The sequence below is a fragment of the Miniopterus schreibersii genome, assembly GCF_964146895.1.
Source record: "Miniopterus schreibersii genome assembly, chromosome: 19".
Taxonomy (NCBI): domain Eukaryota; kingdom Metazoa; phylum Chordata; class Mammalia; order Chiroptera; family Miniopteridae; genus Miniopterus; species Miniopterus schreibersii.
The window spans coordinates 33,369,406-33,387,547 of NC_138119.1; the positions used below are offsets into that span (position 1 = coordinate 33,369,406).

At 39.9% G+C, this 18,142-nt stretch overlaps 1 protein-coding gene across 8 annotated transcripts in view; it reads left to right on the plus strand.

The window, feature by feature from the left end:
- DCAF8 (DDB1 and CUL4 associated factor 8) overlaps positions 1 to 18,142 on the plus strand; it is a 41,274-nt gene that overhangs the window by 7,961 nt on the left and 15,171 nt on the right. For 4 of the 8 annotated variants that reach the window (XM_081121836.1, XM_081121835.1, XM_081121839.1 and 1 more), the window contains 4 exons: positions 9,247 to 9,327; positions 12,785 to 13,455; positions 14,381 to 14,521; positions 15,428 to 15,522. In XM_081121836.1, coding sequence (XP_080977962.1) covers positions 9,279 to 9,327; positions 12,785 to 13,455; positions 14,381 to 14,521; positions 15,428 to 15,522 — 956 coding nt within the window. In that variant the 5' untranslated portion in view covers positions 9,247 to 9,278. Of the gene's footprint in view, positions 1 to 426; positions 535 to 3,009; positions 3,122 to 7,581; positions 7,798 to 9,246; positions 9,328 to 12,784; positions 13,456 to 14,380; positions 14,522 to 15,427; positions 15,523 to 18,142 lie in introns of those variants that run through there. The other 4 variants (XM_081121837.1, XM_081121840.1, XM_081121841.1 and 1 more) reach the window with 4 other exon arrangements.

The following is an 18,142-nucleotide window of genomic DNA, read 5'->3' on the forward strand; positions in this document are numbered from 1 at the left end:
CTACATTCCTGACATGTCAGCTTAAATTTTAAACATAATTAAAATAAACTCATTTCTTCCCCCACATGCTATCTTCTCATTTATGGCACTTAATTTCCTCTAGGAACCCAGGTTCAAACTTGTCTTTTTGATTTTTTGAGCTTTAAAACAGCTTATTGAGTCAGATACTGTTAATTCTACCTCTACAATGTTTTCTACATTGATCTCCTTTTAATTTCCTCTGCCATCAACCTAAGACAGGTTCTCATTGCTTCTTACCTCAGCAACTATAACAGTTTTTGAACTTGTTTCTCCTTCCTTTTCTGTCCATTTTAGTCCCTCTTACTATCCTTGACAAAATAATCTTCTTGATGCCTAACACATACATACCTCCCATACTTTCTTTTTTTAATCCTCACCCGAGGATTTTTTTCCATCGCTTTTCAGAGAAAGTGGAAGGGGGAGAGGGAGAAACATCGATGTGAGAGACACACATCAGTTGGTTGCCAACTGCACACGTCCCAACCGGGGCTGGGGATTGAGCCTGCAACTGAGGTACGTGCCCTTGGCTGGAATCAAACCTGGAACCCTTCAGTCCACTGGCCGACACTAACCACTGAGCCAAACCAGCTAGGACCATACTTTTTTAATATATATAATTTTTTTTCTTTTTTATTGATCTTGGAGGAAGCAAGGAAGGGAGAGAGAAACATCCATGTGAGAGAGAAATATTGATTGGTTGGCTCCCACATGCATCCCAACCAGGGATCCGTCCTGCAACCTGGGTATGTGCCCTGACTGGGAATTCAACCTGCCACCCTTGATGTACGCTCCAACCAACTGAGCACACTGGCCAGTACAGAAGTACACCTTCTGTACTTCTTAACAATCAACTATACCGCACTATCTAGCCAAATCAGACTATCCAGGTCTATTCTTGAACATACCAGGTTTTTTTTATTTTCCATATCTTATTCTGATTCAGGTGGAATGTCTTTCTCAATTCTACCCATTAAAATCCTATCCTTGCCACCTCAGTTGGGCATTGACCTGTACATTGAAAGGTTGCCCATTAAATTCCTGGTCAGGGCACATGCCCAGGTTGCAGGCTCAATCCCTGGTGGGGGCGTGCAGGAGATGGCCAGTGGATATTTCGCTCTCACATTGATGTTTCTCTCTCTTTCCCCCTCCCTTCCTCTCTAAAAATCATTTTAAAAATCTTAGGAAATAAAATCCTATCCTTCCTTCAAAGCCCAGCTTAAAAACTAATTTCTCCATGGAAGCTTTTTCTTTCTCCCTGAAACTAAATATAATCCTCTGATCAATTGCAACTGCATTACATATACAGGGTATCCCAGAAAAATGTGTACATACTTTAACAGCTGATAGCTAAGTTTTGAAAATGAAACATTTTAATGAACACTGGCCAGTGTGGCTCAGCAATTGAGCATCGACCTATGATCCAGGAGATTGCTGGTTTGATTCCTGGTCAGGGCATATACCCAGGTTGCAGGCTAGATCCCCAATAAGGGGTGTGCAGGAGGCAGCTGATCAGTGACTCACTCATCATTGATGTTTCTATCTCTCCCTCTCCCTTCTTCTCTCTGAAATCAATAAACACATACTAAAACAAAAAGAATAGAACTATATGTTTAAAAAAACAGTAAACACTGCCTTTATAATTATTCAAAATGTGTATATACATTTTTGGGGAATATATATATTTTAATGATACTGATGCTCGTATCTCTTGTATTATAGTTAGTTATATGCTCTTTTTTTTTTTTAATTGACTATTGGCTAAAAAATGGATGGTGACTGCCTTGTTCATTTTTGTAGCTCCTGTATTGCCTTGCACATTATTGCATTACTAGCATGTCTCTGTACAGATCGTCCACTGGGTGGTGCCAGATGCCTATAATTTGGATAAACAAGGGAGGCTGGATGTACTGTTGAGTTGCCCTGTGTTGTCAATCTTCTGCACAATAGGAATAGAGATTAATTTCCCTGATCCAGAAACATTCATAGTTTCTTTCTGCACCCCTTTCCAGTTTACCAGAAGAGACAGTAGTATATTCAACTCCTCGAAGGACTTAATGGAAAGTAGCCCAGAACTACAGGCCTGCCCCCCATAAACATGTTTTATATAGTATGAGTTTCAGCTTCCCGGGAGTCACCCCTTTGAATTTCAGTGCCTGAGGGTCTCTGTCTGATTAATAAACACTATGTGATTTGAGTGGCTGGGTGCCCAGAGGAAATCAAGTGCCATAAATGAGAAGCCAGCAAGTGGCTGGTGGCAGAGTCAGGAAAGTTGACTTGGAGAAGTGTCTATTGTTAAGTAGAAAAATAGTAAGGTAAGGAGAATGAATTTAAAATGAGACATTTCAGCTTGAAAACAAAAATTTGGGATGTGGAAAGTAGGACTGGTTGATTCCAGATGGACTGTGGGACTTGGGACTGAAAAAACAAATTTGTACTTTGGATGGAGATCAGCCCTGATGAACAGCTGTTCAGTTATGAGTGGTATGGGACATCTGTCCTCTCAAGAGGAACCAAGGACTGTGTGGCTCTCAGATATCTGTCTTACTAATAATTGAAGCATTTTCTAAGATTACCTTTTAGTTTCAGAGGAAATTCTAAAACTCTGTCTCATGTAAATATGGGTGTCTATGTAGGAGAGTTGGGCACTTGAGTTGCAAAATGAAGGCATGCGAAACAAGACTGCTGGACTGGCCTGAGAGAGTGCTGGGATTATGTAACTCATGGAAACTCACTGAGAGTTCAGAGCTTAATGAAGGGATCAAGGACTAATATTTAGATGATGAAGTTTCCATTGGATATGAGGTAAGGTAAGTAGAGTTATCAGTTTTCAGAGCTTGTAGACTCCAAAGCAGTTAAGATGAATTTGAGAGAAATTTTATTTATTTATTTATTTATTTATTTATTTATTTATTTATTTATTTATTTATTTATTTTTACTTATTTTTTTTAACCCTCACCTGAGGCTATTTTTTCCCCATTGCTTTTCAGAGAGGGTGGAAGGGAGGGAGTGAGAGAGAAACATCGATGTGAGATAGACACATCAATTGGTTGCTTCCTGCATGCACCCCAACCACAGCCAGGGATTGAGCCTGCAACCAAGGTATGTGCGCTTGGGTGGAATTAAACCCAGGACCCTAAAGTCCTCGGGCTCGTGCTCTAACCCCTGAACCAAACTGGCCAGGGCTTGAGAGAAATTTAAAAAATATAAATGGAAAGCATAAATATTCAGAATTACTTTGAAGTACTTGAAGTTCCTGATAGTCTTAGCTGTCAACAAGATAATAAATAGGGTTGGAGTCTTTTTAAAAATAAATGTTTTTATTGATTTCCGAGAGAGGAAGGGGGGGAGAGAGTTAGAAACATCAATGATGAGAGAGTCGTTGATTGGCTGCCTCCTGCATGCCCCCTACTGGGGATCGAGCCCGAAACCCAGGCCTGTGCCCTGACTGGGAATCGAACCGTGACCTTGTTAGTTTATAGGTAGATGCTCAACCCCTGAGCCATGCCGGCTGGGCTAGAGACTTTTTATGAATTTAGGATTCCTCTTGTCTCAAATGTGGTTGCAGCAAAAATCCCTCTGCAGTTTCATTTTCAAACATTTTGCTCTCATTTACTGCAGCTTATTGACCACTTTAGCTAACTTCTATTACTAATCACAGCCTTGCCTCGCTGGATTGGCTCAGTTGGTTGAACATTGCCCCGTGCTCTGAAAGATTGCCGGTTCAATTCCTAGTCAGGGCACATAACCTGGGTTGTGAGTTTGATCCCCAGTTGGGGAGTGTACAGAAGGCAACCCAGCAATGTTTCTCTCCCCACCCTTTCCTCTCTCTAAGCATGTCCTCGGGTCAGGATTAAAAAAATAATACTAATAATAATCACAGCCTTGAAAATTTAGTATTTTTAGTTGTTGGGTTTTAGCCTTTGTTTAACACTTGGCATGATTTCTCCCCTTCCTCTACTTCTCTCATTCTTTTTTTCCCCATCCAGATTTATTGAAGTATGATTTACATGGCATAAAATTTACCCTTTTTTTCAATGACCTATTCTATGAATTTTGACAAATGCATAGTCACTCAACATCACCATGATTGAAACATAGAACATTTTCATCATTCCAAAAAGTTTTCGCACGTCTGCTTTTAGTCATTCCCTTCCCTACCCCCAGTCCCTAACAACCACTGTTCTGCTTTCTGTCCCTATAGTTTATCTTTTCCAGATTGTCCTATAAATGGAATCATATTATGTAGCTGTTTTAATCTTGCTTTTTTCACTTAGCATAACGTATTTGAGGTCCATCCGTGTTGCTGTGTGTATCAATAGTTCATTTCTTTTTTTTGCTTAGTAGTAGTACATTGTGTGGATAGACCACAATTTGTTTATCCAGTCCAGTGTTTGATTACTCTAAATGAAGCCACCAAACCATTTCACCTACAGGCTTTGGGTTGGACATACATTTTCATTTCTTTGAGTACATACCTGGGTGGGATTCCAGAGTGGTAAATGTATGTTTAACTTTATAAGAAACTGCCAAACTGTTTTCCAAATTGACTACCATTTTGTATATCTGCCGTGTTAGCACTTGATAAAGAAAGCTTTCATTATTATTTCTAAAATTTTAAACCTAATAGGTATGTAGGGGATTCTCATAGTGGTTTTCATTTGTGTTTCCCTGATAACTAATAATATTGAGGATCTTTTCTAGTGATTCTTATTTAGTTGTGAGAGATTTTAAATATATTCTGGTTGCTACCCTTAATGTGTCTTTTGCAGATATTTTCTTTTAGTCTGTAGCTTGTCTTTTCATCTTCTTAACAGGTCTTTTGAAGAGTAGACTTTTAATTTTGGTATATCCAGTTAACATTTTCTTTTATGGTTTGTGCTTTTTGAGACCTACCTGAAGACATATTTGCCTAACCCATTGTCACAAAGATTATCTCCATTGTTTTATTCTGTAAGTTGTATTGTTTTAGCTTTTACATCTAGGTCTGTGATCCATTTTCAGTTAGTTTTTGTATATTGTAAAAACATAGGAGTCAAGTCTTTGTGTGTGTATATATGTATATATATATGTATGTATGTTGTATTTGGATGTCTTATTGCCCTACTATAAATAGTCTCTTGTACAAATCTTTCATTAATATTAGGAAAAGGAAGCAGCCTCAGTGATTTTAAACAGGAGATACTTGGTACCTCTTCTACAAAGTACTCTTACATATAGTATTAACTCTCCCTCTTGGTTTTTACTTAATACTTTGTCATCTATTTGGTTAAAAATTTAAGACCTTTTCTTATTAAGTCAAGAGAAATCTAGGTCACTGGAATTTCTTAGGTAGAAATTAAAATGATACCTGAGTCTGTTTTCCTCCATCCCCCAATAGCTTACTCCTTAACCTTCAGTTTGGCAGGGGCTGTGGTTATTTTTAGAGTGCAGGCAGCAGAGCTAATCTAATTAAGCTCCCCTAGCTACCTGGAGCAGTGAGCTCATCAGCTTTTCCAAGCTCAGATTGGTTTGTTCTGGACTAGATTTTACATGGAGATTGATCAAGTTAAAACTGGATTTGTTGGCAGTGTAGTATATTAAAGAATGAAGAAGGGCCCTGGCCAGTATGGCTCAGTGTAGAAACTTCGGCCTTCATACCACAGGGTGTCTGGTTCAATTACCGGCACGTCTGATGTATGTGGGAGGCAACCAGTTGATTTGTCTCCCTCACATTGATGTTTCTCTCTCTCCCTACCCCCCTCCACTCTCTCTCAAACTCAATGGAAAAAATATCCTCTGCTGAGGATTAACAACAACAACAAAAAGAATGAAGAAGGTAGTGTAAGTTAGAGTCAGGTATGGTCCCTAACCTCAGATTATAAAATCAGGTTGTATTTCTTGGTGATGGAAGAGATTCTAGAGTGGCTCCCATACTTGAGACCTAGGGCACAGTCGTACATAGGATCTTAACCTGCTTTAATTTGGGCAGTTAACTTTTTTTTAAAAATGTTTTTATTGATTTCAGAGGGAGGAAGGGAGGAGAGAGATAGGAACATCAATGATGAGAGAGTGTCTTTGATTGGATCCTGCGTGCCCCCTGCTGGGGATCAAGCCTACAATTTGGGCATGTGCCCTGACCAGGAATTGAATCATGACTTCCTGGTTCATAGGTTGGTGTTCAACGACTAATCTGGGCACTTACTCTTAATTCTTGCCCCAGAGTTGAGATCGTTTTAAATTTCTGTACTTTGAAGTTTATATGATAAGAGTAACAACTCATCCCCAAAGTAATTGTATTTTATTATTGTCATAATTTCTTGGCTTTCTAGAAGAAGTGGTCCCCAAAGTAGGAATAGGTGCACCCCAAGGAGTATGGAAGATGATCCAGTGGTATATAGAAAAAGAAAATTGAAATATCTATTTTTTTCTAGAAAAAGCTTAATGTTTAATGTGAATTGATTAAGTGTGAGTGTATATGTACACTCATATTGAAGGTTTATTCTCAAAGTTTTCATTGACACAGTTCATTATCAGTTTTGAGACCACTGCTCTGGAGCATCCTGTTGCAGAAATTTTAACATATACCTATCTGTATCATCTCTGGAATTACTAATATTATTTTATAAAAAAAGAAAATGAAGTCTAGAGAAGATTAAACAGCTTACCCAAGGTTACAAAATATGCTAATGGCTTAGCTGATACTAGAATCCTGACTTCAAATTTTTAGTCTAAGACTAATTTTGCTAAACTCTGTGGCCCCTAAAATGTGACCTTTAGAAGTTATCTGCCTATATTACTTAGCGATTAGAATTAACATAAGCATTCAGAGGATTTTCTCTGTTTCTGAATTTAGCACTAAATTCTGTTAACTTTTTCCCTTAAAGAGAAGATCCCTTCTTGCAAGAACCTTAAGCCAGTTTCCCCAAAAGATGAGATCTATAGCCACTGGGTATGGGTTGATCCTCATGACTTTCCTTTGCCTACTTCTCAGAGCTAAGTAGGCACTAGGCTTTGGTTCCTCCTGGTCATAGAGGTTGGGAAAGCCTCTAGAACCATTATGTCTTAAGTTCAGGCAGTCTGGGCTTCTGTAGAAGTTGATGAAATTCAGTTTTGAGAAAGGTTCTCTGGAGCTGCTTTATTCTCTAGGAGTGGATAATAGTGGGGTGGGAAGTATGATATGGTTGACAGTTTGGATTCTGGAGGTGAGAAAACATCAGATTTGTTCTCAATTGATCATAAGGTATACTTATGACCTTAGTTTTTGTTGTATCATTTATTTGTTTATTTAAATATATCTTTATTGATTTCAGAGAGAGGAAGGGAGAGATAGAAACTCTCTGAATGATGAGAGAGTCATTGATCAGCTCCCTCCTGCAAGCCCCCTACTGGGGATCGAGCCCACTACCTGGGTATGTGCCTTGACCCGGGATCGAACCAGCAATCTCCTGGATCATAGGTTGATGCTCAATTGCTAAGCCACGCCAGCCGGGCGTGACCTTAGTTTTGAGTCTTAAAGCAGTGCAGTTATTTTCCTCACTTCATAGGACTTTGACAATTAATGTAATTAACTTAATCCCTAGGTGGGGAAGAAGATATTGCTGAGATACTAAAGAACATAAACAGGGACTGCTATGAGGGAAAAACAAGTGCCATGTGAGGAATGCTGTGCAAAAATATATCATCGAAGTAGGAGGAGGAAAACAGCCTGCTCTGCAAACAACTCTTCACTGTTTTTCCTTATGTGGCTTCACAGATCTGTTTTTCATTGGCTTTGTCTTTCATCATCATCCTTCCAGGTGTCCTTTCCTCAGATTCAGCCTCAGTCCTGCTCTTGTATTATTTTCACTCCCCTGCTTTGGCCTACTATGAGCAAGCTTTGGGCAGCTGTCTCTTGGCAGAGGACACTTTTGTTAGCAACTTGGATTTCTGTAGAGGAGAATAGGGGGTAAGATTAAGGATGGGGCTGCCTCTGGGATCATTGTTATGGGAATGAAAGGGCTGTTGAAAGATTAGAGGCCAGTGTGCCTGGGTACAGGCCTGGAGTCATAATCATACTTTGTCTTTTACCAGCGCCTTTTGTCCAAGGCACTGAATGGGCTTAACAAAATCTGGCCTGAATAATATTTTTCTTTGCTCTTTGGAATTTGCTGGAGGTGGACGTGAGGCCCTGAAAAAATAATGAATGTGTTACAGTGGTATAAAAGGAAAAAAGCTAGGTACTCTGATTCCTAGTTACAGTTTTGCCAAAAAGACAAATCTGGTGAAAGTTGGTGGGATTGTGAAATAATGGTTTAATAGAAATGTTGATTTAATAGAAATGTTGCCCTTTTCTTCCCCAGCTTTGCACTTGGTGACTTATTAGTTGTAACAGGAGAAAAAAACCTTTTTATGTTCTTTCTTAGAGGTAGGGAGCCCCCAAGTCCTAATTCATCTCTGCTTCTTATAATAGTTAATGCTGTATCTGCACCTGTGAATATGAAGCTAGGCATCCGAGTGAACATAAAGCCCAAGCTCTTACCCCATAAGCTTGATTTCTTTTATCTTTCTCTTTTTAAAATATTTTTTTATTGATTATAGAGAGAGAAGAAGGGAGAGTGAGAGAAACATAGATGAGAAACATTGATTAGGTGCCTCCTGCATGCCCCCTGCTGGGGATCAAGCCTTCAACCCAGGCATGTGCCCTGACTAGAATAGAACTGGCAACCTCTTGGTGCATGGGTGGACATACAACCACTGAGCCACACCGGTCAGGCTTTCATCTCTCTTGATTTGTGTGTAAAATGATATAAAGAGTCTGACCTACCTCTTCATGTTGTGAAGACAGTGTAATAGTTTGTGGATACATAAGACTATTATTTATAACAGAAGATTTTTGTGGAGAGGGCAGTGCTGAAGTTAGCTCTTTGTATTGAGTTAAGGCTCTCTGCTTATAGTATATGTCATTTGACACATGCCTGGTGTTTTAGGTTTTATTTCAGTTCCCTCTTTCCCCTGAAAAAACACTGCTAGTTACAAAATAAGGATAAGAGACTGCAGTCAACTTCCCAAAGATATGTCTCTTTATGGAATTTAAACATAGGGGGGAAATCTGGTATGATTTCAGCAGCTGAGAAGCCCTATTGAGCACATACCAAAAAAATCATTTTTATAAAAATGACAAAGGTGTATATTGTTAAATCTCCTTGTCCCTTCTATCATCTTTCCCAGATTGTTTTCTAATTGTTGCTTTTTTTTTTCCCTTGCAGATCCAGGCTGGCTACAATAAACATCAGTCAAGATGTCCAGAAAAGGGAGCAGCACAGATGGCAAAACAGACTTAGCTAATGGTAAGGGGCCAAAATGAAGGTGAAGCTATTTTTGCTATCAACTGATGTTCTCCTCCCCCAAAGAAAGTGGAGACCTGGATTTTAGTGGAGAGAAGAAAACCTTTCCTAAGAGTGAACCTTTCTTGGGTTGTTTGGAGTACAGGAAACTACATAGGAAATACCTTGGATTGTCTGGTACTTTTGCTGCTTCAACTTTTATCTGATTGTTTTCAGAAGATCAATAATAGAGTTGTGTCTCTAAGAGGTCAGGTGGTTTGGAATTTTGAAAGGTTGTAAGGGTAGGTAAAACCTAGGAGATGCTATTTATAATAAAGGAGAAAAAAGATCCAGTTGGTTGTGGGAACAAGAGCGTTGTTGGGCAGGTGAGGTTCCCCAGTTATAATGAGAAGTCTCTTTTCATGGTAGATCATAGTTTGACAAGTATTATGATAAGAAATGAGGTTAGAACCTAAACCAACTGGAATTGGGGTTTTCTTCCTGCCCTCCTTCCATTCATTCATCCATCCTCCCTTCCATCCTTCCTTCCTTCCTTTTCCCAGTGTTGCCAAGTGTTACAGCATTGAATCTAGTGCAGATTTGAAGACAGGATATCAAGATTCTGATAGAGTTAGCTACTACCTGGGTTATTCAACCAATGCTTCACCTGTGAGCCAACTTCTAGAGTAACATCCACCAAATGGATATAGTAGTTGGGCAACACAGTGTCTAGCATTCCTTAGCACCTTGCAGGTCAGGATTATAAGCTAAATTCTAGTTGATGTGATTGGCAGAGTAATGAAATTGAGGAGTGGAATGTGAGATTTTCCAACATGCTGTTTTATTGCCCTTTTGTTGTTACCACTGCCATTCATCTTCTGTAAAGGAAAGTTTTTCAGATTTTTCACTGGGCTTAGTTGCTAGACAAAGTGTTCTAGAGGGGTTTGAGGTATACAGTTTATTTGGCCATTAGCTAGATCAGGGATTGAAAAACTATGGCTTGTAGGCCAAGTCCAGCCTGCCACTGTTTTTTTAAACACAGTCATTCCCCATTCATTTACATAGTACTTACGATTGCTTTGGTGTGACCACGTGTAGTTGTGACAGAGATCCATGTGGCATATGAAGCCTCAAATTTTTACTATCTGGCCCTTGGCAGAAAAAAATTTGCTAGCCCTTGAGCTAGATCTTGGTCATTGACTGTTAGGGTCCTCTTGCTGAGCTTGTGATATGCTCTGGCCTTTATGTTAATGTGATAGGGCCCCAAAGTTGTCTTAATTTTTTAATCATGATTGTAACAATAAGTACTAGGAGTTTTGACTTTGTTTTTCTATCTCCACAGTGATAGGTATAATATTTTATCCCACTACTCCAAATCTTAAACCCAATTGCATTTCAAAAACCACACTATTAATCTTTCTTAGCATATACAGCAGTTCCAGCAGTTGTTCCTAGGAGCAAATTGCCATATTGTTCCCCTCTATCTTCTAGTTCCTAGCCTAGTTGTTTTCACACTGTGTTCTTAGTTGAGGTGCTTTTTAAGAAGAGCTGTTTATATGTCTCCCACCCTTCTGTCACTGCTTGAATCAAAGCAGTTATTTTATCTGTTTTCTGTATTTGATTTTGTCTAAGAGTTCGTTGGAAAGGGGTTTCCATTGCTACAGAGATTTTCAGAAGTTACTGCTCTGTTCTAGATGAATAAGCAGTAAGGTACTCCAATCCTTTGAATTTTTAAACATTAGTGTGGTGTTGGAGTTGAATAACTCATACCAGAATCACCCACAGCTGGTCTGCCTTTCCTGACAGCCTTTACTTCTGGCAAGATAAAATTTGTAGTTATCTAAGAAAAGAAGGAAGGATGTGAGCAGTGTTTTTTATTTATTTTTAATATATTTTTTATTGATTTCAGAGGAAGGGAGAGGGGAAGAGAGAGAGAAACATCAATGAGAGTCATTGATTGTCTGCCTCCTGCATGCCCTCAGCTGGGGATCGAGCCTGCAACCCAGGCATGTGCCGTGACCAGGAATTGAACCTTGATCTCCTGGATCATAGGTTGATGCTCAACTTCTGAGCCACACCAGCTGGGCGCATGAGCAGTGTTTAAAATCCTCATCCCCCCTTCCTTCACACCTAGACCTTAGGTTGGAAGTTGTGCTGTAGAACATTGCCAAGTGTTTATTGGAATACAATTTGGCTGTTTTTCTTTTTAAAAAAATATATTATTGATTTCAGAGAGAGGAAGGAAGAGGGAGAGAGAGATAGGAACATCATTGTTGAGAGAGTCATTGATTGGCTATTTCCTGCATGACCCTTACTAGCCTGGGCATGTGCACTGACTGGGAATCGAACCCTAACCTCCTGGTTCATAGGTCAACGCTCAACTTTGGAGCGACGCCAGCTGGGCTCGATTTGGCTCTTTTTCCATAGGAGAATGCAATATCTAATTGTAGGGGATTAGGTCATTCAGTATGACCCAGTTATTTTAGAACTACCAACAAGGCAGGCCTAGAAGATGGTGAACTTCTCAGGTGCCACTGTAGTAACCCCCCCTTTTTTAAAAAAAATATATCTGTATTGACTTCAGAGAGAGGAAAGGAGAGGGAGAGAGAGAGAAACATCAATGATGAGAGATTCATTGATCAGCTGCCTCCTGCACGCCCCCCCACTGGGAATAGAGCCCACAACCCAGGCATGTGCCATGACCTCAGTCTCCTAAGTCATAGGTCAATGCTCAGCGGCTGACACATGATGGCCAGGCCCCCTTCTTTTTATCATTTTTATGTGTGCTTTCTGATAGAACTTTGTCCAGTTTGTATATCTAAAAGTAGTATTAAAATTACTAAATTAACAGAGGTAAGTCAGAATACATATATTAGCAGAAAGTGAGCAAGAACTCACTTAAATGATTACAATTCCCACTTCTGGATTCTTAGTGGACTTTTAAGATGTTAGGGAAAGAAAGTTTAGAGTTTAGGAGCTAGGAGGTAGTGGTGCTTTCTTGAAGTGGGAAAAAATACAACTCCGCATCTACTGTCAGTAGTGATTTTAATCAGTTATTTTCCATCCTTCTCTAAGAACATGGCTATGCCAGCTCTTGTGGGGATGGCTATTCTTTTTCTTACATTTAGTTTAATTATTTACTGTAACTAATGGATACCCATCCCACAGAACAGAGCCTAAGGTGGTTGTATCAAGCATACTTCCATATAGTCTGCCAATGCTTTGCCTCTTAAGAATTTATTATACTCTTAGGTTCTGCATTTCTTTAATTCTGTTGAAGTACCTTTATTTGTGTGTGGCTTTGATCTTAGTCTTTTCAATTTCTTGGCCAAGATTCCCCTTCAGAAAACACTTTGACCAGAGTTGGTTTCTGGTTCTTTTGATGTGATGATTTCTTAGACTAAGGTGGGGAAATGCTCTGATCACTATCCTGTTTTCTTCTTTTTCCTCCCTGACCTACCTGTTTCTCCCTTACATGCAGGAAGCATGTCTAGCAGTCCAGAGGAGATGTCTGGAGCTGAAGAGGGGAGGGAGACATCCTCAGGCATTGAAGTAGAGGCCTCAGACCTGAGCTTGAGCTTGACGGGGGATGATGGTGGCCCCAATCGCACCAGCACAGAAAGTCGAGACACAGATACAGAGAGCTCAGGGGAAGACAAGGACTCTGACAGCATGGAGGACACTGGCCATTACTCCATCAATGATGAAAATCAAGTCCATGATCGCTCAGACGAAGAGGAGGAGGAAGAAGAGGAGGAGGAAGAGCATCCTCGGCGTCGTGTACAGCGTAAACGGGCCAACCGTGACCAGGACTCATCAGATGATGAGCGGGCCCTGGAGGACTGGGTGTCTTCGGAGACAACAGCCCTTCCCCGACCTCGCTGGCAAGCCCTTCCTGCCCTTCGGGAGCGGGAACTGGGTTCAAGTTCCCGCTTTGTGTATGAGGCTTGTGGAGCAAGACTCTTTGTGCAGCGTTTCCGCCTGCAGCATGGGCTTGAGGGCCATACTGGTTGTGTCAATACCCTGCACTTTAACCAGCGTGGAACTTGGCTGGCCAGTGGCAGTGATGACCTGAAAGTGGTGGTTTGGGACTGGGTGCGGCGGCAGCCAGTCCTGGACTTTGAGAGTGGCCACAAAAGCAATGTCTTCCAGGTGAGGCAAGGGAGCAGAATAGCAACTGAGAAAATCAGACATGAGTTAGACAAATTTGAGCTGTTGCCTATAGTGGGAACTGGTAGTAAGTTGTAGGAATTAAGACATTGAACTCAGTCCTATCTTGACTCTTGTAATACCTTAGAGGAGTTAATACACTGAAAGACCTATGGCAAGCTTTTCTTTCCTTGAACATAAAGACTATTGGAAGTCTCAAAATAGGTAGGGTGCTTAGAAATCATCAGGAAGGTACCACACATGCCCTGATAGGAGGCATATAGTGTAAGAGCAGAGACTGTTGAGTCAGATTGCTTGGGTTCAAATCCTGGCCCTACCCTTTATTAGTTGTGTGATTTTGGGCAAGTTATTTAACCTCTATCCTCAGTTTTTTATCTATAATATAGGGCTAATAACATAGAGGGTTATGAGGATTAAATAGCAATAGAAGCTAAGCAGTTAGAACTGTGCCTGGTACTTAGTAAAATTTGATAAATGTTAGTTAGTATTGTTGTTATTCTCTGGAGATTTTACTCATCAGTGCAATACATCATATTGGTACTGGCCATTTATTCCTAAGCAGGTTCTCTCCTTCCCCAACATCCTCTTTCGTTAACTTTGTAGCAAATTTTTCTTCATTTTCTGCCCTGGTAGGTAGAGTCCTAGTTCACCTGATCACTTATCCTGTACCAGTTCAACCTTCCAGAATCAACTGAAATGCCCTTTTACATTAGAGAAGTTTTTGTCTCTCCCTCTCCTCTAACTCCTGGAAGAAATTAGGCTTTAACCAATTATGTAAAAGATGGCAAGCTAAATTTTCAGCTGTTTGGAAACAACGGGGTGAGTTGGGGTTCTCATATTTTTTCTCTCTCAAATTCATCTCCTCAATTTCTTTTGTTTGTCCCTTTTTTCATTCTTAACACCCCAGGCAAAGTTCCTTCCTAATAGTGGTGATTCTACCCTGGCCATGTGTGCCCGTGATGGGCAGGTGCGGGTAGCAGAGTTGTCTGCCACACAGTGCTGCAAGAATACAAAGCGTGTGGCCCAGCATAAGGGAGCATCCCATAAGGTAAGTCTTTGCCCCAAGGATGTGTAATCCAGCTCTTCTGTGGATCTCATCAAGGCTTCTTATATCTCTTTTTATTGTAGCCACCTGCCTCCCTTCTTTTAAATCTAAAATTTGTACATAAGGGGAGAAAAAGCAGCCACCATTCTAAACTTCTTGGAAAGCAAGTACTTGAGAGATCTGTAGATCTTGCACATGTAGTATTTAGTTGATTATACTTAGTCTGTAAGCTGAACCATAGTTAGTTTGGAGATCCTTGAGGTCTCCTGTTCCTTCCAAACCTTTAAACTTTACTCTGATCACTATTTCTGGAAGCTCTGTTTAGACCTGGGAATATAGGCCAAATAGTCATGGTGGCAGCCAGTGAGAAGCTGCCTAGTCTCAGAGTAGGTACCATGTTCTTCCATGCCATGGAAAGAGGATGGTCCTCTTAAAAAAACCTAAGCAAATATGTAGGTGGACCCGGACGGAGTATCCTTTTCTGGATGGCTCAGGCAATGTGAAAATTATGTATTTCTTTGAATCTTAAGTGTACCTCCAATGCACTAGATTATTTTTTAGAACTAAGATTCAGGGAAAGGAAACTTGGGCACCATTTCTTTCCCCATATAAGGGTGTGGAATTGGTTTTATTGGAGAATGAGCCCTGATGACTGATGTTTTCCTGTGGTATCACTGTTCACATCCCTTGGGGACTTAGTTAAAATAGCAAATCACCTGTCATTTTGACTTGTATAGAGTAAGTAAGCTGTAAGTAATTTATAGAGAACAAGAGAGGATGGGCTTATTTAAATGATCTTTCTTGCTAAGACATTTTCAGTGCAGCCCTTCCAAAAGATAAAGGGATGAACTAGATAGCCTCTAATTCTAATCTTTAGAAACCTCATCCTTTCCCTTTTTTCTCCTACAGTTGGCCCTGGAACCAGACTCTCCCTGTACGTTTCTATCTGCAGGTGAAGATGCAGTTGTCTTCACCATTGACCTCAGACAAGACCGGCCAGCTTCGTAAGTATAGCAGTAGTACTTTTACAGAACTGGATCTCTTGGTCTTGAAAATATTCCACATGGCCTAGGTAATGCTCAGTTCTCTGGTCCATAAGAATGGTCCCTTTGTTCCTATGAGAAGCAGATTAGGGTTCAGGGGAGTTCCTTACTACTTTGTTGTTATTTGTCTGTCTGTCAGCAGTGAAGTACTGTTCAGTCTAACTTTGTTTCTAAAGCAGGAATCAGTTATCTTATTATACATGGGCTTTAACAACTTTCCATTCACTTGTGTGCCCCTCAACTTACCCACAAGAAGCATATTACTCTACAAAGCAGCTTAGAGATATGGTACTATATAGTTTCAATTCAATTATATATCAAAACATGTAAACAAACCAATTTTGAACAAAAATATTGGTAGCTATAGAACTGTCATATCACAGTTCATTTTTACATCATTTTGAGACTTGTGGGTAAATTGTATCTTTTTCAGCTATGTGATATCATAGCATCTTGTTTGGATCCAGGCAGCCCTGGTGTGTGTGTGTCCCTCTCCCCCCACGTGCACACACACACGGGAAATTCAAATAAAAAGCATATGGACAAAATGCAAATGCTCCCTCATGCACACCTCCCCATGACCCACTTTTCTGGCTATTGATAATCATTGTTAAAAATTTTGAATACCTGCCCTAGCCAGTTTTGCGCAGTGGTTAGAGCATCAGCCCACACTGAAAGATCCTGGGTTTGATTCTTGCCAAAGGTACATACCTCGGTTGCAGGCTTGATTCCCATCCCCAGTTGGGGCGCATGTGGAAGCCAACCAATCAATGTGTGTCTCTCACATCGATCTCTCTCACCTCCCACCCACCCCCTTCCACACTCTTTAAAAAGCAGTGGAAAGAATAATCCTCAGGTGAGGATTAAAAAACACACACACACTTTTTAAAATACCTTTCCAATCCTGTATGTATGTGTGTGTGTGTGTGTGTATATATATATATTTTTTTTGTTTGTTTGTTTTAATTTTATTTTTGTTTAAAATATTACAGGTGTCCCTTTTTCTCCCCAATAACCCGTTCCACCCCATCCTTCCCCCTCCCCAGTCCCTCTCCCCACCATTGTCCATGTCCTTGGGTTGTGCATATATGCATATAAATTCTTTGGTTACTTTCTCCCCCTCCACCCACCCAGCCTCCTCCATCCTTCTGACATTCGTCAGTCTCATCTATGCTTCCATGTCATTGAGTCTATTCTGTTCATCAGTTTATTAAGTTCTTTAGATTCCACGTATAAGCGAGATCATGTGATATTTGTCTTTTGCTGCCTGGCTTATTTCACTTAGCATAATATTCTCAAGGTCCATCCATACTGTCCCAAAGGGTACTAGATCCTTCTTCTTTACAGCTGTGTAGTATTCCATGCTGTAAACGTCCCACAGGTTTTTTTATCCACTCATCTACTGATGGGCACTTGCGCTGTTTCCAGATCTTAGCTATTGTAAACTGTGCTGCTATGAACATTGGGGTACATATATTCTTTCTGATGAATGTTTCAGGATTCTTAGGATACATTCCTAGGAGCGGAATCACTGGGTCAAACGGCAGCTCCATTTCTAATTTTTTTGACTGTATATTTTTATATATCTTAATATACACACTTTCCCCATAAATGGGATAATTAATATATATATATATAATCATATGTGTATATAGAAACATATTTGTTTCTGCAAGTTGCTTTTTTCGTGTTATAATGTATTTTGGAGATCTTTCTCTTGTCAGACCATAAAGGCCTACCTCACTTTTAACCATGACATATATATATTATAACATTGGCGTACCATTATTTATTTAACCATGACCTTGTTGATGGATTGTCTAGATTAGTTATTGTCTTGTTAGTCTTAAAAATCATTATAACAAATCCTGTATGCCAGTATTGAGTAAGGGATGACACTGATTTACATTGTATACAAGTAAAATAGTGTAAGTTAATTTAGGGAATATAATCTTAAGACTGATTATTATTAGGCATATGTGTAGAAAAAGTGGTCTAGATTGTGGAAGAATTTCAAAAACTGCTTAAATGATAGAAATATTTTAGGCTTGCAGAAAGGATATACTGGTTATTTATATAAACCTTCAAGAGGATGAGGGTTGATAGATACTAGGTTTATACTGGAAAGGGAACAGGACTGGGTGACAAGGGATCTCCCTTCCAATACCAGCCTGTAGTTATTTAGCTTTGAGAAAATAATTTAATCTCTTGAACTGAATGATGTTTGTTATTTTCAGTTCTAAGGTTCTGTGGTTCTGTGGTAATGGAACACTAGCAAGTTTTTGAGAGGGGAGGGGAAGGACAAAGATGCAAAAAATGATGTGAGTTTGGTCTGCTCTGGTGAAGAGTTGTGAAGCAGAAGGAGATCTTATCCTGTGGATTAAGATCAGAGGAAAACTATTGTTAGGCCACAAGGAATTGGGAATCTGGTTCTAGTAATGAACCAGGGTACTTAACTTTGGCAGATAGTTGAATTTGGAATGAAATGATGGCAGAAAATCTGGCTGAGATCCATTGGTCAATGGATCTAGGTAATAGATGGGATAGAAACAAAAAGAGGGGAACATAAGAGAAACTTTGC